Genomic DNA, 20,875 nt, shown 5'->3' with positions numbered 1-20,875 from the left:
CTTATCAACTCATGTTTTCCATCCTCGATGGCATTCGTCGAGGCACTCCCATGCCCAGAAAGTGGGTTAGTCTCAATGCTGGGTTTATCTTCTTGAAACTTTAACCACCCAGAGTCGATTAGAGTCTGTACTTTGTGTTTAAAAGCCAGACACCTCTCAGTTGAGTGACCAACACCTCCCCCATGGTAACTACATTTGGCCTCTGCATCATAACCCCTGGGATACGGAGGTTGCATGGGCTTCATTGGACAAATAGCAACCAAACCCCTTTGGACGAGTTGGGGTAACAATTCTGTGTAAGTTGTAGGGATAGGGGTGAAATTAACAAATTGGTTCCTTCTTGGGTAAGTATTTTGGCCCGCATTCTGATTTGGACCTGCAATTGCCCCAGCCCTCCAAGTATCAGTTGGGGGCAATGGCGGTTGATAATACCCTTGTTGTTGTTGAGGCCTGGCTTGATGAGCGAACGCCGCATTAGCTGCAAGATGGGGTTGCCCCAAGTATGGTCGGAAGCTATGAGCGGGAGCTTGACCTCTCCATACAGGCATTGCCGATGCCGCATGCACATCCCCTTCCTTCTTCTTTCCCGCATTAAAATTGGTTTTTTTGTAATTTGCAGTTGCGGGCGAACTGTATGCAATTTTCCCACTTTTAACCCCAATTTCTATCCTTTCGCCTATTATAATGATATCAGCGAAATTGGCAGACACGTTCCCGACCATGTGCTCGTAAAATGGCGGCTGGAGAGTGTTCACAAACATTGCCACCATTTCTCTATCATACAAAGGTGGTTCGACTTGTGCAGCTAACTCTCTCCACCGTTGGGCATATTCCTTGAAAGTTTCGTTGTCCTTCTTTGACATATTTTGCAGCTGTAAACGATCTGGTGCAACATGGGTATTGTATATGTATTGTTTCACAAAAGCATCAGCCAAGTCCGCCCAACAACGAATTCGAGTCGGCTCCAAATGAGTATACCAGTTTAATGCCACTCCAGCCAAACTATCTTGAAAAACATGGATGAGCAGCTGCTCGTCATAAGCATATGCAGCCATCTTTCTGCAAAACATGGTTAGATGGCTCTTTGGGCATGTATTTCCCCTATACTTCTCAAAATCTGGCGCTTTGAACTTATGTGGTATTTTGACGCCAGGAACCAAACTCAATCTGGCAACATCTCCGAATCCATAACTTTCATACCCCTCCACAGCCCTCAATCTTGCCTCTAGGCTCTCCAGTTTATCCTTTGCCCCATCGACATTACTAGTTACTCCCTGAAACAAAGTATACGGCGCAGGCCCTGTAGAAAAGCCCTCTCCGGTAATCACAGGTGGCACCGGAGTTACTCGTATTCCATCAGACATGTTTGCATGCATTCCTTCATTTACCATAGGTGCGGACATTAAAACAGATCCCTGAATACTAATTGGCGGTACGTTGGCAGTGGTAGGGAAAGAGAATGAAGTCTGCTCCCCTTCTGTGTATTCTCCCACAGGTGGGGTGTAACCTGGAGGTAATCCATACATTGGGAACGAAACAGATTGGCTCCCAGCATTGAACAACGGAGGGTAATATTGAGCATTTCCCTCAACTTGCGAAGACGTCGCCCCTTCCGTAGTCTTCAGGGCTTCGAGAGCCGCCAAAATCTGGGCCATTTGATCCTTCAACTGGCTGACATCGGCCTTAATAGATTCGTGTGACTGCTCCCAATTCTCCATGACCTTCGAGTTAGCTCTGGTCCTGTACGGATGTCGTGGAAAATTTGTCGTTGTTTTCTCACTTGTACTGCTGATTATTTTTTTATTAAATTAAATTAGATAAGGATGAAAAATGCAAAACAAAAGAAAACATGATGCATGCTAGTGATAAGTGGAAATCACAGGATAACGATGACAATACTGATGGAAAATTAACACAAGCCGATACCAAACAAACATCCCCTATCTTTCATTTAAATAAAATTTGATCCATTACATAGTCTAAGGAACAAAACGCATAATTCTAATGTACATCAATCCCGCGCCCGGGCAATGAAAGATTTCATCTCTACCACCAACCATTTACAATGATTAATAAACAATTCTATTTCCCCTGGTGAATTACGAAAATGAGTACTAGCTTCCGCATTCGACACCATCCTTGGGATGTCTTCAATTGCCCCATTTGCCAAAGCAGCCAACTGAGCGAAGCTTTCCTTCCAGTGCTTTACAGCCATTTCTTGCTCTGCGATGTGCTCTTTCATTTGCTTTATCAAGGCCTGATGCCTTTCTTCAAATTCTATCGATCTCCATCGCTCCTCCTGTTCCTCAATATATTCCTCCATTTGTTTTATCAGAGTTCGATGCTCTTCTTCTGCTTCTGCTAGCTTCCAACGCTCCCGGTTCATATCCGCCTCAAACGACATGGCCATCTCTTTCATCTCATGCCCCGCTTTTTCTACCTGCACCTGCGCTTCTCTTAGTCTCTTCAAGGCTTCTCGTTTATCTCTTTTGGCTTCTTCGTAAAGGTGCTTCCACTGCTTTCCCTCTTCTAAAGCCACCTTCTTCTCATTTACCCTCATGGATAATTCCTTACTTGCAGCCGCTAGATCCTGTTTCACTCGAAATGTATAATCCCTCTCAGCCTTCTGGCTTTTGACAATGTTTTCATAAGTTCGCGACTTTTCTTCATTATCATTCTTCATATCCACAAGATCATTACGCGCTCTTTGTAATTCATTCTCCAACCTAGCATTTCTCACCTTCAATTTCTCCATCTCAGCCTTCAATTGTTGCACCTCTTCACTTTCTGGGGCTTGGGATGGTCCTTCACTAGCTGATTGATCTTTGATTGGCTTGAAAGGCAATTTCACTACTTTCACTCTCTCCAGAATCCAGGTGTGATAACTAACCCTGCTATCCACTACTCCATCCCTCAAGTCCTTCTCTGCTCGAACAACATTTTCCCAGGCGCTTTTAACTTTTCTTAACAATTCGATGAAATGCCCGTCTTCGTAATAAATGAATAGGGTAGCAAGGTAATCTGACGAAGGTGCCCCTTTTATAGGATGCCCAAATTGTCTTTGCACCAAAAGGGGGTTGTAATTGATACAGTACCGGGCACCTATGAGAGGTACATTAGGAAAACTACCACAATGTTGTATAGCCATTTTATTTAATAACCAAGGAAGGCGCCATTTTATACTTCTTTCGCTCAAGCTAGCAAGGAATCGAGCCCAATCATTTCCTCCTTTACCTTTAAGCCCTTGGTGTGACAAAGTCTCCGATAGACTCTTAACGTCGACCATTTCCTTAAACACGCGCGTTGTCATCCATGTATACAACGCCGGTAAGCAACAAAGAATCTTCTTTCCCTTTCTCCCATGGCAAAACCTCAAGGTCCCATAAACATCCGCAAGAACTGCTGTTACAGGATTCTCTAATCTGGTTTTACTTGCCACGAAGACATCTATCGCGGTGTAATCCACAAATTCTTCTATTTTGGGAAACAAGACAATGCCATATATGGTGAGGGCTAATACATCCATGAAAGTTTCCCAATCCTCTTTATCAGCCAAGTGATGTAAATACTGCTCTAGATATCCCTGTGATAACCCATGCACTTGATTCCTCATCATCATCCTGTCTTCAAGCTCCTTGGGATGTAATTTCATGATGGCAGCAATGGTGGGTATAGAGGCATGATGCTCTAAATGTTGATAGGGAGTGGTGCCCTCCAATGGCAAACCCAAGATATGCTCGAACTCCTCTATGGTTGGCGCCAACTGAAAGTCTTGAAATGTGAAACATCGAAGCGGAGAATCATAATATTGTGCCAAGGCTGTGATAGCGGGTATTTGTACTTCAACCTCCATTAAATTCAACAAATTTCCATATCTTCTTTGAAAGGTTTCTCTCTTTATCGTCTTAAGCCTTTTACCCAAGCTTATCAGCCCGGTCAAATTTCCAACATGGGTCCTTAGACTATACTTCTTTCTTAAATCGGAAGAGTCGGTGTGCCGTGTAGCATCGGATCTTGTGTTAACATCCATCTCGTATGAAGTCAAGTAGGTACCTGTGATTTCCCTTAAAATTAACATGTTACTAAATGATGTATGAATATGATGCATAATAAAACAACATGACGAATCAAAGCACATGCATGGTATGAAATGTAATATCATAAAAAATGAATAGTGTGAGGGTTACAGAAGCATATATTCCTCCCATCGTGCCCTACCAAAGGTTCATTGCTTTGAGTTCAAGGTCAAGTATATGCAATCTCACAAGGATGATTTCCTGAACCTAAAGGTCAAAGGTCACTAGAGCTATGGCCCCCTTCATAGCATCTCCACAACAGTCGAGTAATCAACTAGGTGTGAAAACACATATGAAGAGAACAGACTCTAGCTGGAGTTCTCACGATAGCCAAACAGGAAGTACATCCCAGAGTGACACCGCTACACAACTCCTCTAATTCTAAGCTACGCTCAGACCCGGGTATAGGGCCCCACTCATGATATGCCAAAAGTGTGTGTGTGAAGGGAGGAAATTATGCACACCCAAACCCTTACCTGCAAAACAACCAGAAAAATTCCCAGGCAGATATAAACATATTGTCTACCCTAGGGTTCAATATTCAACATTTATTGCAGTTATTCCAAATATCAAGCACAGATAGAGAAAAGGAAAAGAAAAACACATAAGCAAAACCACACCAAATTCGCGCATCTAATTAATGGCTCGACTCTCTAAAGGTCCCCAGTGGAGTCGCCATCTGTCGCAACCGGAATCGCGACCGGACGACGATCCAAAAAGAAACGGGTTTTAAAAAGAGATTTGGAGTCGCCACCATAGTTTATTATGGAAAACTATGGAAAACCTCAAAACGATAAAGCACGGTCCACGAAAACCAAAGATTGGGTTCAGGAGTCGGTTACGCGTGGGGAAGGTGTTAGCACCCCACAACGCCTGCCCTAAGGCAGTACCTTTAACTAAATGCACGAATATGATGTGGTTTTCAAAATGTTTAATTATCCCCTAAAATAAAATTCTAAATAAACAAAACATATTTTTTTAATTTTTTGGGCCCGACAAGGATTGACCTTGCTCCTACGTATTCTCATTCAAAATGAGAAATCAGGGTTACGTAGTTCTAGTTAAGAGATTGTTTGTTGTTTGGAAAAGCAGATGTTTTTAATTTTTGGAGATTTTATGTTTTTAATATTTTCGAGAAAAAGAAGGTAATGAGTACTAGGCCAACGCGAACGGTCGCACGAGTACTCATACCTTTAAAACGATATTTAAATATGTTTAATTATTTTTTTAAAAAAGGAAATAACGATATTAAGCACTAGGACGATGCGGATGATCACACGAGCACTCATACCGTTATTTACTTATTTAGGAAGACTTGAGAGTATTGAGTGCTAGGCTGATGCGGACGATCGCACGAGCACTCATACCCCCGTTTAATATTACGTAAATAAGCTTTAAACGTATTTTTGAAATTTTATTTAAGAAAATAAGAAAAAGGTTTTTAGCACAAGGACGACGCGAGCGGTCACACGTGCGCTTAAACCTTTAAATATTTTTCTAATAATTTTTTATAAGAAAGAAGAAGAAGAGGTTTTCAGCACAAGGACGACGCGAGCGGTCACACGTGTGCTTAAACCTTTAAATATTTTTGTAATAATTTTTATAAGAAAGAAGGAGAAGAGGTTTTTAGCACAAGGACGACGCGAGCGGTCACACGTGTGCTTAAACCTTTAAACATTTTTGTAATAATTTTTATAAGAAAGAAGAAGAAGAGGTTTTCAGCACAAGGACGACGCGAGCGGTCACACGTGTGCTTAAACCTTTAAACATTTTTGTAATAATTTTTATAAGAAAGAAGAAGAAGAGGTTTTCAGCACAAGGACGACGCAAGCGGTCACACGTGTGCTTAAACCTTTAAAAATATTCTTGTAAATTCTTTTATTTAACCTATAAATATTATATATTTCAGGATAAGTATATGTCTAAAATAATTAGATAGAACAAAATAAGATAAGAGAATAATAAATATATAAAAAATATAAAAATAAAATAAATAAGCAAAAGAAATCAAAGTGGTCGAACGAGCGTTCGTTGGGGATAGGACGAACGTTCACTGGTAAAGGACACTAAATGACGAGTGTTCGTTGAGAGAGTTAACGACCGGACGTTTAAAAATGTGGGATGAATGACGAGCGTTCGTCGAGAGAGATAATGCACGGACGTTGGGAACGAAAGCTGAATGACGAACGCTCATTGAAGACATGACACTGAAAAATTGAGGCTGAGAGACGAGCGTTCGTTGGGGAGATAATGAACGAACGTTTGGTCAGGAAGCTTAATGACGAACGCTCGTTATTGAAATGACGAACGGACGTTCATAAATGGAAGATTAAGGACGAACGCTCGTTATTGAAATGACGAACGGACGTTCATGAATGAAAGCTTAAAGACGAACGCTCGTTATTGAAATGACGAACGGACGTTCGTAAATGGAAGCTTAATGACGAACGCTCAGGGTTGGAATGACGAACGGACGTTCATAAATGGAAGATTAAGGACGAACAATCGTTATTGAAATGACGAACGGACGTTCATGAATGTAAGCTTAAAGACGAACGCTCGTTATTGAAATGACGAACGGACGTTCGTAAATGGAAGCTTAATGACGAACGCTCGCGGTTGGAATGACGAACGAACGTTTGGACAATGCAACTTAATGACGAACGCTCGTTATCGAAAATGACGAACGGACGTTTGGACAATGCAGCTTAATGACGAACGTTCGTTATCGAAAATGACGAACGGACGTTTAGACAAGACAGCTTAAGGACGAACGTTCATTATTGACACGACGAACGGACGTTCTTAAGGATGAACGGACGTTCAAAAATGTAAGCTTAAGGACGAACGTTCGTTATTGAACGAACGTTTAAACAGTGTAGCTTAATGACGAACGTTCGTTATCGGAAATAACGAACGGACGTTCGTTAGGGAGATGGCTAACAAATAGTCCGTCCAAGAAATGTCCGAACGGACGTTTGAATACGAGACTAAATAACGAGCGTTCCAAAAGGGCCCAAGGTTCCCGAACGTGCGTTCATTTCTGTGCCAGGCCCAGTTGAATGGTTTCTAACCTAGAATTTCCTAGGGGTTCAGGAGGTTCATCCTCATTCACTCCTTCACGCCGGCTCGTGCCCTCTCCAGAGATCCAAGATCTCCTACTCAGCACCACGACTCACTGCCATCTCCGTCCGAGCCGGCCACCGTTGCTTCAACCAGAACACGTCTTGGGCTCGCCGGCGACGACTCGCGCTCCCATAACCACCGCCAGCCACGACACCACCGTCTCCATTCTTCTCTCTTCGAAAACCAGCGATTCTCATGTAGGGTTTTCCTCCGCCTTCATCTCCGATCCGCTCGCGTCATCACCACCCATCAACATCAACTTCACCATTACTAAAACTTCCACGACGACCACGACCACTGCCACGATAAGGCTCCCCGTGCCTATCCTCGTCTACCTCCTCGGTCACCTCCACGGCCACCGGATTCCCTCTCAACAGCCCCAGGCCACCGAGACTCAACGCCATCGCGCCATTAACCTCACCGGTGCCACTGGCGCCACTCTTCTCCTTCCCCATTCGAGGATTTTCTCGAATACCAAATGATCCCGCAACCCCACTTTTCCCTCTCTGCCTCCCCTAATTTCTTACTGTTTATTGATTGGTTTAATTGATTGATTCTCGTTAATTTGGTACTGGAAGAGATGAGTGTGTTGTGTGCATATGAACGTGAAGGGGATAATTGAATCTGTGATAATGGTATATGGGCTGGCGAGAATGGGGTGAATGGCGTTTAAGCAGTAAGCATACATGATGAATCTGGATGCACAAGTGGACAGAAACTTACCTGCTGCTATGGTTGCTGCTATCACTCTGTATCCGGTGACCTCCCCTAGCCTTTCGTTTTCTCTGCCGGTGCCAATAATGAATCTGGATGATGATTCCCCCAAATGATGGTCCCCGTGTGTGTCCTCCTTCTCCCTTTTTCTCTCCCTGATCCAACCAAAATCCTCCCCCCCAAAATCTCGGAAAATATTCTCCTGTAACCACCTTGTCCCCCTCCTTCAGACACGTCCCACATACCCTTTTTCCACGTTTTTTTTTTATTTTCTCCCTTTTTTAATTTTTATTTTATTTATTACTTTTTTTTTAATTTGAGTTTTAATTTTATTTTTCAATTTTTTAATTATTTTGATTAATCAACTCTATTAAAACAAATTGAAGATAAGAAAAATAGAAATTGAATTAAAAGCAAAAATCTAAATACATAAAAAATAGAATAAAACAAAAAGGTAAAATAAAAAAAAACCAATAAAAACCCATTTTTTACAACCCGGACAAAATTGAGTGTTGACAACATACATTAATTTATTAGATAGTGTAGGAACAAAGAGAGTGTGAGATAAGGAGAGTGAGGGTGATAATGTCACAGTTCCAACACTTGTGACCGGGTATGTAACTCCATTTGCATTTGCAATGCAAGTCGTACGTGGTGGGGTTGAATGAGAGAAGTTTGTGGGATCAAAAGTCATATGGTATGTAGCCCAGAGTCAATAATTCATGCATTTTCATGTTGAGACTTAGAACTACAAAAAACTTGACCACAGTTACCTGGTTCCATTGAGACGGAGGAGCTGGTCATAGGAACAAGCGACAATTGAGACTCGGCAGTGACTACCGCAACTTTACCAGTGCCTTCCTCTAGTGAAGTGGTTTCTTTTTTCTTCTTAGCTTGCAACTCATGCCACCATTCTGGATACCCATGTAACTTGAAACAAGTTTCACGACTATGTCTAGCGTTTCCACAATGTGTGCACTTTCCTCGATCGAATGGGCCTTTTGACTTCAAGATGGAGTTGTGTTTCCCAGCCACTAGTGTTGGTTGTTGACCAACTTTTTGTTACCAATGAAGAGCATTGGTAAATTTGAAGATAAATAATTTTGATGATGCTGAAAGATGATACATTGTTATAGTTGTTTTAAAAGCAATTTGTAGATTATAAATTTATTAGGAAAAGCCTTAAACGTGTAATACTTAGAAAAATTCGTATTGTTAGAACTGCTACGTATTTAATCGATTATTAGAAGCTATAATCGATTATCCTGAGCCCTTCTGAAAAACCTCGTTGCTTTGGAATAATCGATTATTACTCCAAATAATCGATTATCACTAGTTCTGATGAGAACTGCCAAAGTCTCTGGAATAATCGATTATTCCTCAGGATAATCGATTATCACTCTTTGAAAACCCTGTAACGGACTCGAATAATCGATTATCACTAACAATAATCGATTATCTGCGGTAGTTATAATTCATCTTTGCGAACTCAGACCAGTTGGCTATATAGGCAAATCATTTGGCTCCAAAAATATATTCTACGATAGGTCCTCAAACATCATAATGAATTAAATCAAATGGAGAAGTACTCTTTTTATTACTAATAGGATAAGATGCACGATGGTGTTTTGACAACTTACAAATAAAAGACTCAACAGACTTCTTGTTAAACAAATGAAAAAATAAGGATTTGATAAGATTGAATGAAGGATTCCCAAGCCTTTTATAGGTAAAATCGTCTCTCCCGTAGCAAGGTCTTGAAAAAGACAATAAGTTGAAAAAAATGTTATTGAACAATTTAAATCATGTGTGACTTTTCTCTTAAAGATAAAACTATTAGCTAATTGTGGAACATGTAAAACATCCTTTAATACAATAGATGATTCCAAAATTATACTCACAAAGTCGCATATAGGTATACCCTGACCATTCGCAACTGTAATAAGTTGTTCTCAATTTGTTTTACCATATGAGTTGAAGGACACATGAAAAGGTGGCATATGATCAGTTGCTCCTGAATCAAGAATTCAAATACCTTGAGACACATGACCAACAGTATTGAGATAAATCTTAGCTTTCATGGATAGAGTACAGGATCCAGAGGGCTTACTCATTGATTCAACCATTGCTTCCAAACACTCGAATTACTCTTTATAAGCTTTCATATCAAGAGACATATATGTTTTTCCCCAAACTGAGATGTCTGTGTGAGAACAGGGATAGAGAAGAAGCTTGAAGCTTTTGGGTTTGCTCGCGAGAAATATAAAAGAGAAGAGATTAGGAAAAAAAACTCCGAATAAAGTTTTTTAAAGAAACCAACAATTGGGAAATTGGGATTTTTAATTAGGATTAGGTAATTTTTTTATTGAAAAGCTTTCCTTTCATTTTAAGAGTAATAAAAAGAAAATTGAATTTTAAAAAAAATAAATTAAATTATTATTATTATTTTTTGCAAATAATAGATATCTGCGAGTCGGATAGTATAATACACCCAACCCATTTAGAAACAGGTATTAAAATACTCGCTATTCGTTACCTGCATGTAATAAATATCTATATATAGTAACTATCCGTCATGGATTTTATCCACAATAGTAACTATCCATCACGGATTGTATTCCTAGATATTCGCGGACGCAAATTGTTTTTTCTTTCCCTAATCACAACCAGTAATATTCATTCTTTTATATGCTTTAGAGATTTTAGAAAATAAAAATAAAAATAAATATTAAGATGATGGATTCTTTTCAACTGGTCTTCTATCTTATATCTCAATTTCCTCCCAATCGAGAAAGACAACGCAAACAAAAACCCAAAATCTTTCTATCACCTTTTATATCTTGGTGAAAATCTTTATAGCCAAATTTCCCAAAAGTCAAGTTGAAACTAACCCTTGTTGAAAAATTCAATTTAATCCAAATTAAATTTTGCAATAATAGTTATAATAGTGATCAGTGACAAAAATCACCTTCTATCAAACTAGTAAACCAAAGGTTACAAGTTACAACACATATTAAACAATAGTTTTCTTTTCTTTTTTTAAGATCTCTTCCAACATTTTATTCGAAAAATGTTTCTCTTTTATGCTAGTTCAAATTCGTAAGTTAAAATGTATAACTAACTGAGGCTTAATAAAAAAAATTCATCAGAGCAATCAAAGCCAAGGACAGATCCATCACTGTTAAAAAGAATTTGAAAACTTTATTCATTAGGAGAAATTTTCTTTACATGTTTTCCAGATGAATACAATATATTCCTACAAGAAAGAAGTAAGCTAAAATCACTGAAAGATAAATCATTTTGGCTTTATCTAATAACCAAAAGCTAATAAACCAGAACTGCATGTCCCCTTTTGTGTCAGATGTTATTGCATAGAATCACATCAATCTAAACAAAAAACCTTCATGCATCAACCTGAGTTAAAGCTGGACCATCAAAATAATCTTCAGCAAAGATGCCTATGTCTTTGAAAGAGAAGTTTGACCAGTACTCCATATCTAAATCTGAAAACTTAACGTGTGATAGATCCAACTGTGAATGCTCCTTCTCTGTTTCTGGGATGGAAAACTCATTTGGTATTGAATTTTCCAAAAATACATGAGAGGCATTGCAGTCTAATTCCCTCTTATCTTCTGTGTCAGAATCTGAACTTATAGGAGAAGGGTGAAGGCTGGGTTGATTACTTATTTCTTCTTCAGGACAGACCACAACAGCCTCAGAATGAGTAACAACATCCTTATTACATGTTGTAACAGATTTATTGGTTGCTGTTCCAGGTTGTGTCTCTATGATTGATGAGGTGGTGGGAACTTGTGAACCTGTAGCTGTGGAATTCACAATTAATGATTGAGTCCCTAATGGTGGGAGCACGTTTAGACCTGAGAGAGAACATGAAATAAAAGAGTTAAAATTAAATTGAAAAGATATTGTATGCTTAACATAGACAGAAACCATTATACCTTTAACTTGATTTTTCTTCCCAGGTGGTCTACCACGAGGTTTTTTTGCAATTGTGGGCGCATGTATTGCTTCACTATTCTTTCTCTTGTTAGACTGCTGCCCGTGTATTTTGTTGTATGTGTTTGTGTTCTGAACAAAGGAGGTGGTACCAGTACACACACCTAAAAAAATAAAATCAAAACTATAACACTTCGAGGACTGTAATTTCAGGAATGAAAAAAAACACCAATGTTTAAATTCATGTACCTGAAGGGGTTTTATTCGTAACAGGAATATCTATTGGGATTAGCCTCTGAAAGGAACGATAAGCATAGACGACATTTTGCACTTCCTGCACCAATTTCTCAACTCTGTACTTTTCTTGCATGATCGCAACCCTTTCTTGATTCAAGATTAAGTTTTTTCTCTTCAAAAATATATAATCATCGAGTATATGCTTTAAATTTAACGAAGGCTTGTATATCTAGAAAACAAAAAAGGAAAAATTAAATGAATTTGGTTAAGAGAGAAAGAGAAAAAGAGTTGTGCATTGTTAAAAGGAGAAAAAGAAAACCTGATTGAATGAGGAACCGGCGAAGAGGGAGGATGCTTCCATGCGGAAGGTGGCACGCGTATGCGATAAGTTGTTGGCGCAGAGATACTGGTCTACTATGAATGCAACTTGACTCGGCGAAATGTTAACCTTTCCGAACGATTCTTCCACTCCCAGGCTTTCTTGCATCATCATTTTTTATTTCTTAGAATGCAAGCAAAGAGAAATCGTGATGGCACTGTGTGAGGACAGTTTGTATTTAAACACACCAGTTTCCCACCTTTTGAATAATTTTTTTAAAATATTTTATGTTTTTTTCACTTTTAATTTCCCCTTATCCTTTTATTCAATTCTTTTCTTCACTTCTATTTACTTAAAAATAGTTATTCTAAACTCTAATCACTCTTTTGAAATTCCAAGAAAAATCTATTAATTAGATTCAATTATTCACTCTCAATTATAAATAACTTATATTTAATCAAATCTATGTTAATATATCAGTAAATTAACAATCTTTTATTTTCTAAATTTATAAATATTTTTTTAAAAATTATTCATTTTTCATCCAAAATAAAGTATATTTGAGATTGTTACTACCTAATCTAATTAAAAAGTTGTGTATTGAAAATAAATTCTCGAATTGTTCTTTTTTCTTATATCTTTTGGTTATAAAATTACAAATAGTAAAATGTTTATAACGCATTAGAAAATTCTATGAAATTGTCCATATTTGTGCATAGTTACATTTATTATTAAACTTTCAATCCTCAATTCATGTTGTAGTACTAAGGAAAGGGTTTCAGTAATTAAATGGATTTGAGAGGATTTAAAGTTAATTTTTTTATTGTTTATTTCAGTGGATTTTGGAAGTAAAGTTTGTGAGAATTAGTGTAGAATTTGATTGATGTGACAGATCAAAAAATTTTACTTCCAAATTCATTCTCACTTACCTCCAAAATCCACTCAAATATATAACAAAAGATTTACCTTCAAATCCTCCCAAATTCATTCAAGTGAACAAGGGCCAAAATTTGAGTTCTAATTACATCAAACTCATCATTCAACCTACTAAGGAACTTTATAATGCAATCTTCTTTACCAATTTGTTTTTCGTCGTTGCTAGCTACATAAACACATTTAACACTGGATCATGTGGTGGAAGACCCACTGCACAAGGAGGATTTTCATTTTAGTTATTACAAGAACTTAATGTTTTTCCTGCCATCATGGGAAATGAAATATTTAAAACTCTTCAAATTCAAGAGCTATAATTGTAAAATACAGATAAAAAAAAGTCACAAGGGACAAAGAAAATTAAGACTTGAGAAATAATTTCTTCTTCGTTTATTCAATTTAATAAACACAAAAAACCAGTAACAACATATATAAGTGTTTGATTGTTCGAGACCAAACACTCCTATTAGCATAAAACCTAACGGGGTCTTACTTACTGTACACCACGATTTCTTTCCACTTCCATAAAATTTTCAAAATAACCATTTTGCTGTTTGAAAAATTGTCTTCCAGAATTACGTTCTAGAAACCTTACGGAATTTCCAGAATTATATTTCCTAATGAAATTATAGGAACATATTTTCGAAATAAATTTTTCAGAATAGAATTTTTCAGATACATGTATTATAGAATAGATTTTTGAACAAAAAAGTTTAAAATAATATATAATATCTTTCGGAATGAGGTTTTTTAAATACTTCTAATATATTGTGAAAGTCATTTTTAAAATATATTTGGGAAAGAGCTTTTTCAAGATGATTTTTTTTTCTGCATTTTTTTCTTTTCTATGTCTAGAACATTCATTCTCGTCTTCTTCCTCTGCAGCAAGAATGATGAAAGCGGCGGTGATAGCAGTAATAATGACAATATGACGATGTGGTAAAGTGTTAGGGAATATTTGAGATTTTTTCTATTAAGTCAAGCTTCTAATCATTTAAAGGAAAATTTCAAGAGCTCGATAGCATGCTATATCAGAAGGGTTGTGAAAAATTTTCCATTAACACTATTCAACCCCTCCCCCTTCTAATGTGTTTTTGGTACGTCGTTTATTTTGTTAATCCCAATGATAAAAATACTAGTTATACATCAACTTCTGAAAATAAGAAGATGTCCAAATCCAATAAGAAAGGATAAAATGCTAGATGGGTACCCAAATACGAAATAATCTTTCTTGCAAATATGCTTAACAGTAAAACAGAAACCCTGGTCCTAGTAATTGAACAGTGGGTGCTCATGACACATGACCGGGAGAAAGGTGTATGTTCCAAAGTCTAAGGAGTAAGAAGGGAGGAATAGTAATCTACGAAGGAAACCAAAAAGGCAAAATAATTGGCATTGGAAAGATATGTACACACATTTCCCCCTTTATTGATAATGTATTCATTAACATAATTTGTTTAACATAAGTCAATTATGTGACAGTGAATATAATGTTGTTTCCGAAAAAGGCCAATGTAGAGTCATAGACAACAAAGGTCTACTAGTATTTTCTGTTGATATGCAAGGAAACTTATACAAGATAGACCTAAATGAGTTGCATGCTCAAAGTGTTTCATGTCTAGTGTCTATAAAAGATGAGGCAATGATATGGGATCATAAATATGGACATGCAAACATGAGATTAATCTCAAAGTTGCAATACCATGACATTGTAAGAGGGTTGCCTAAAGTGTCATTCAACACAGTCTTTTGTGATACTTACGTGAAAGACAAACATGTCAAAGAATCTTTTAAATGTAAAAATGTTATTTATACTAAAAGACCTTTTGAGTTGTCTCATATAGAAGTATTTGGTCTTACAAAAACCACATTTGTAAGTGATAAATGTTATGGACTAGTAGTAGTCAACGACTTCACTAGATGGACATGGGTAAAATTCTTAACCTATAAGGATTGTGCTTTTGACACCTTTTCTAAACTTTATAAGGTAGAAAATGAAAAAGATTGTAAGATTATGACAATTAGAAGTGACCAATGGTGGAGAATTCGAAAATGAACATTTTTAAAAAATTTACGAAAATTCTTAAATAAATCAAACTCATAAAAGGATAGAAAAAAAACAAAGAAAAAAATCATTACAAAACACAGCATCCATTTATTTGAAAATTGAAAATTTTATAAAAAAAGAACAAAATAAAATAAAAATTAACAAGTCTGAATCTATTTCTATTGAACCTAACTATCCGCCTTAGTTTCACTCTTCTCCAATTTCCATCTTATCATTGAAGAAAGAAATAGGGAGGGAAATCCTAGTTCACCCAAAAGTTATATATTTTGTGGGACCATTTTGATGAATAATATAAAGCAGTAAATGTAAGGTTCTATATAAAACCAAAGCCGTTTTTGGTTAGTATTGGTTGAACACACTCAAAACACCTGCTGTTAATTGGTCATTGTCTTGTTGCATTCTTTCTCAATCTCACAAGTTCTTTCTCCTTTCCATTTCTTCATTACTGTGTACACAAATATTTCCCAAAACTATTGTCAAATTATAAATCAATTTATAATATATAAGTAAGTATAAATCTTATTTTAAGGTTTTGTAGAACTAAATTATATTTAAAATCTATTTCTTAATAATTAAGACTTTAAAATATCTCATTTTATATTTAAATTCAATTCACATATTCAAAGTAGTCAAATTATACAATAATTCTGCTAAAAAGAAAGAAGATAATGCAAAACAATATAATAAATAATAAAAATATTGAATTAATATCATTTTTAGTTGGGATGAATATTAGATCTTTTTACAAAAAAAATGGTGTAATTCAAAGTTAATATTACAAAACTTAGGCATTTTTTTAAAAATATTTTTTTTTATCACCACGAGTAAGTCATGTTAATTTGAGTACATATATTGTGACGTCCCAATATATAATAAAGTCATCATCATGCATAATATAGGAAAGCAGTCAAGAGTAATTAGGATTTCAGTCATCCTTAGAATAGTGTGGAATTGAAAACTAGAGTATTAGAGTTTCTCCCCGGAAATTACAAAGAATTTAAAACTTTAGATGCATTAAAGTCCTTCAAAATAATATGAGTTCATGGAATTAAAAGCTAGCAAATCTAAGCTGTAACACTGTCGTCCCCATCAAGAGTTGCTTCCAAAGTGTCCTCCTCGCTCTCTGCTCCTACCCAAGTGGATGATCATCGCAAAAGGAAACATACACAAGCAACAACAACCAAGCAAGCAAGGGTGAGCTAGATATAAAATCATGTTATAACAGTCACAGACAACATGCAAATAAAGACAAATACAGTACACTACACACACATGACTTGTTGCACTTAAACTTGACTCATCCGGACTAGAATGATTGCCGAGCTATGGCGGGTTATGCACTCGTGGTGGCCTCTACTACTTTGCAAAGCCATTGCCAATGGGTTTTACCCTACCACACTCACGAGGTTAGTCCGTCATCATTCACCTTGGGTCATACTGGAAGCACCCAAGACTAGGACCTCCTGCTACTCCTCACCACATGAATCAATCCTCTCTACTTGAGAATGAAAGACCATTGGAGCGTCAGGAAAACCCCCAAGACTGAGCTACCATGCAATTCATTCTAAACATTACTAGGGCACCACCATGAATTTTCTCCTGAAAGATCATGGAATTACGTCCAACACTATAGGGCACCACCATGTAACCTCCCTTTGAAATCCATGGAATTACGTCCATCAACCATACTAGTACAAGCACATATTTTTAACCACCAAACATGTTTCACATACTCACATAATTGTAATATAATCACATTATCACATCATATTATGCGTTGCAATCATCCCACACACTTAATTCAACCCAAAACAAGAGCAAAAGAGGCTGGAACCAAACACTATGAGCTTTGGTCGAGCGCTTAAGGCTTTGGTTGAACGGTATGACTTTGGCCTCGCATCGAGAGCTTTGGCCGAACGCTACCAAATAAACCCTGACCGAACGGTACCAAATCAACACCTAACCGAATGGTACCAAATCAACACCTAACCGAACGCTACTAAATCAACCCTGACCGAACGCTACCAAATTACACCTGACCGAACGGTACCAAATCAACACCTGCCCGAACGGTACCAAATCAACCCTGACCGAATGGTACCAAATCAACCATAATCAAACGATACCAAATCACCACCTGACCGAACGCTACCAAATAAACCCTGACCAAACGCTACCAAATCAACACCTAACCGAACGCTATTAAATCAACCCTGACCGAACGCTACCAAATAAACCCTGACCGAACGCTACCAAATCAACACCTAATCGAACGGTACCAAAACAACACCTAACCGAACGCTATTAAATCAACCCTGACCGAACGCTACCAAATAAACCCTGACCGAACGCTACCAAATCAACACCTAACCGAACGCTACTAAATCAACCCTGATCGAACGCCACCAAATAAACCCTGACCGAACGTGTTCAAGACCGAACGCTAGGGGTTTTGGCCGAGCATGTAGAGCTTTGGCCAACCGGTTTGATCTTTGGCCGAACACTAAGAGCTTTGGCCGAACGGTTTGATCTTCGGCTGAGCTCTAAGAGCTTGGCCGAACGGTAGGAGCTTTGACCGAGTACTGAGACCTTTGGCCGAACGCTATGAGGCCGAATGCTACCCAGATATAGGGTAACTAAAACCGAATGGTACTGACCGAGAGCAGCACCAAACCGAACGATATAAGACTAAGAGCAGCATAAGACCGAACGGTCAGCTGTAGCATTCTACAACAGAAATTTTAAGTTCCATAATTACTCATACAGATTCATACAAAACAAGGTCACTCTAAACACAAATTTGTTCATCAAACAACAGAATATTACAGATCTCAGCACATGTATTGTTCATACAACCCATAGAAAAGTATCTAGCTCCCCTTACTTGGGTTTCTCCAAGCACAACTATTGAAATTGTCCTAGCAGTACCCTTGACAGCACAAGAACTCAACCTGCCCCGATCGGAAAGAAGAAGACGTTCGATAGATAATACATATCTTACAGGAGTATTAGTAGATTAAGAGATAATAGAAGAACTTACCTCAGGATTGTTCTCAATGAAAGGGTCGAGTGCTTCGGAGCGAGGGGGCTCTTCACTTCCTTTATTGATATACGCTTCATTGACGGGAACTTCTTCACTAGCAATTTTTTCACTAATTTCTTCACTAGTAATTCCTTCATTAGTAGAAGGATCTTCTTCACTCTGTTCCATTTCTGTAGGTTCATCCTCGATTACTCCTTCAATTTCTTATTCATGCTCTCCAATTTGTTTTTTTTCAAAAACTGATGATGGAGCTGCCAAGTACCAATTTCGCTCTTTATTCATGGACTCCCCCTAGAGAGCATAATTGTGTACTATAGGAGAAAAGAAAGGTTCAGATTCTAGGAAAGTCACATCCACAGTGATATAGGTTCTATCGGTGGTAGGATCATGACATGAAAATTCTGTAAAATTTTAAACACTTCATCTTTAGTCTTCATCAAATAAACCCATGTCATTTGTGTGCAATCATCGACAAATATTACAAACCAACGGTGACCAGATACAATAGTCCTAGGGGAAGGTCCCCACACATCAGAGTGTATTAGAGCAAAAGGAACACTGATTTTATTCAAACTCATATGATAGGAGGTTCTATGGCTTTTAGCCAGAATACAAGTATTACATGTAAACTCAGCATTTTTCAAATTTAAAAATCAATCTGGAAATAAGTTTCTCAAATAATCGAATGATGGATGTCCCAACTAACGATGCCCAAACCATATTTACCGTTCTTTGCCACTGACCCGGTGGTGCACATGATATGCTTCTCCTTTGTTAAAATCATCAAGGTAGTATAGCCCCCCCTCCCTCCCTCTTAATACCACGTCCAATAAGCTTCTTGCCGAGAACATTCTGAAGAAGGAAAAAAGTAGAGTACATCAATAGAACACAATTGAGTTCTTCAGTTATTCTACTTACAAACATTAATTTATTAGATAGTGTAGGAACAAGAAGAGTGTGAGATAAGGAGAGTGAGGGTGATAATGTCACAGTTCCAGCACTTGTGACCCGATATGTAACTCCATTTGCATTTGCAATGCAAGTCCTACGTGGTGGGGTTGAATGAGAGAAGTTTGTGGGATCAAAAGTCATATGGTATGTTGCCCAGAGTTAATAATTCATGCATTTGCATGTTGAGACTTAGAACTACAAAAAACTTGACCGCAGTTACCTGGTTCCATTGAGACGGAGGAGCTGGTCATAGGAACAAGCGACAATCAAGACTCGGCAGTGACTATCGCAACTTTACCAGTGCCTCCTCTAGTGAAGTGGTTTCTTTTTTCTTCTTAGCTTGCAACTCATGCCACCATTTTGGATACCCATGTAACTTGAAACAAGTTTCACGAGTATGTCTAGTGTTTCCACAATGTGTGCACTTTCCTCCATCGAATGGGCCTTTTGACTTCAAGACGGAGTTGTGTTTCCCAGCCACTAGTGTTGGTTGTTGACCAATTTTTGAGCCTTTAGTGGCCATAACCGCACCACTTTTTATATTCTCTACCCCAGATGTCATCACGGTCTGACGAGTGTCCTCTCTTAGAACATATGGATAAGTCTGCTCGATCGTGTGAAATGGCTTCAGTTGGAGTATGTCACTTCGAATCTTATCAAGTCGGTCGTCCAATCCATCGAGAAAGATATAAATTCTTTCCTCCTATAGCAAATCATTGTATTTTTGTATATCTTTCCCGCATTCCATGGGATTAAGACGTCAAAAGTCTATCTCACGCCACAACCCTTGTAGATCATTAGAATATGTTTCAATCAATCCCCCCTTCTGCCGCATCCGGGTTACCTTCCGTCGAAGGTCATAAACCTGTAACGTATCATATCCATCAAAGTATGTCGTACCAATGGCGTCCCATACCTCTTTAGCGATTGGAAAGCGGATAAAATTCCCCACCAGTGAAAGATGCAGTAAGTTGATCAACCATCCTTTCACTATCGCGTTCTCAGTTTGCCATTTACGGAATGCGGAATTAGTTTTCGATGACGGAGGAAAAGATCCATCAATATATCCCAGTTTGGCTTTGCTTGAGATGTACATCTCAGCCACCTAGGACCGTAGGGCATAGTTGGAACCATCCAACTTGATGTTGATCGGTACTATTGAAGAATCAGAGATTGACGATTGTGATGTGGGTTGCGCTTTCGAGAAAGCCTCCGTCATTTTGGCCGTAAGATTTTCACAAATGGACTCGGCAGCAGAAGCATTTGATGGCTGCACCGTGGAATCGCCATTCGCTGAAGAATCTCCCATTTCGGATGAATCACCCATCTATTTAGAGTTGTTTGCATCCCAAGATTATGCTCTTGATACCATGTATTAAAAATGAAGGTATTTTATTCACCTTAATCTTTTATTGAGTCGTTTACAGAGTATAAATAGATATAGGGAAGAG

At 38.0% G+C, this 20,875-nt stretch overlaps 2 protein-coding genes across 2 annotated transcripts; both read right to left on the bottom strand.

Moving 5' to 3' along the window:
* Positions 1-11,318: 11,318 nt before the first annotated feature.
* LOC148202031 (uncharacterized) lies at positions 11,319-12,719 on the bottom strand. Its single transcript, XM_088108495.1, has 4 exons — positions 12,430-12,719; positions 12,123-12,339; positions 11,876-12,037; positions 11,319-11,794 (listed from the first exon to the last, which is right to left on the bottom strand). Exons 1-4 carry the CDS (start codon positions 12,601-12,603, stop codon positions 11,319-11,321), a joined length of 1,029 nt encoding a protein of 342 aa, XP_087964621.1. The 5' UTR covers positions 12,604-12,719.
* A 6,537-nt stretch (positions 12,720-19,256) lies between these two features.
* On the bottom strand, positions 19,257-20,520 carry LOC148202030 (uncharacterized). Its single transcript, XM_088109507.1, has 3 exons — positions 20,269-20,520; positions 19,723-20,127; positions 19,257-19,325 (listed from the first exon to the last, which is right to left on the bottom strand). The coding sequence occupies exons 1-3, from the start codon at positions 20,518-20,520 to the stop codon at positions 19,257-19,259; spliced, it is 726 nt and encodes a 241-aa protein (XP_087965633.1).
* Positions 20,521-20,875: the final 355 nt, after the last annotated feature.

Source organism: Vigna umbellata, chromosome 3 (genome assembly GCF_029865625.1).
Source record: "Vigna umbellata cultivar VRB3 chromosome 3, Vumbellata_1.0, whole genome shotgun sequence".
NCBI classification, from domain to species: domain Eukaryota; kingdom Viridiplantae; phylum Streptophyta; class Magnoliopsida; order Fabales; family Fabaceae; genus Vigna; species Vigna umbellata.
The sequence above is the reverse complement of the archived record's forward strand: the minus strand, read 5'-3'. Positions and strand labels throughout refer to the sequence as shown.

Bases quoted from the DNA above. Each gene is read 5' to 3' on its own strand.
- LOC148202031 (XM_088108495.1), bottom strand. From the start codon at position 12,603: ATGATGATGCAAGAAAGCCTGGGAGTGGAAGAATCGTTCGGAAAGGTT. The intron at 12,340-12,429 runs GTTTTCTTTTTC...TTTGTTTTCTAG, and splicing joins CCGGTTCCTCATTCAATCAG to ATATACAAGCCTTCGTTAAA. The intron at 11,795-11,875 runs GTATAATGGTTT...GTTCTCTCTCAG, and splicing joins GAAGAAAAATCAAGTTAAAG to GTCTAAACGTGCTCCCACCA.
- LOC148202030 (XM_088109507.1), bottom strand. From the start codon at position 20,520: ATGTACATCTCAAGCAAAGCCAAACTGGGATATATTGATGGATCTTTT. The intron at 20,128-20,268 runs GTAACCCGGATG...GATTTGCTATAG, and splicing joins TTTATGACCTTCGACGGAAG to GAGGAAAGAATTTATATCTT. The intron at 19,326-19,722 runs GTAAAGTTGCGA...TTCCTTCTTCAG, and splicing joins CTTCACTAGAGGAGGCACTG to AATGTTCTCGGCAAGAAGCT.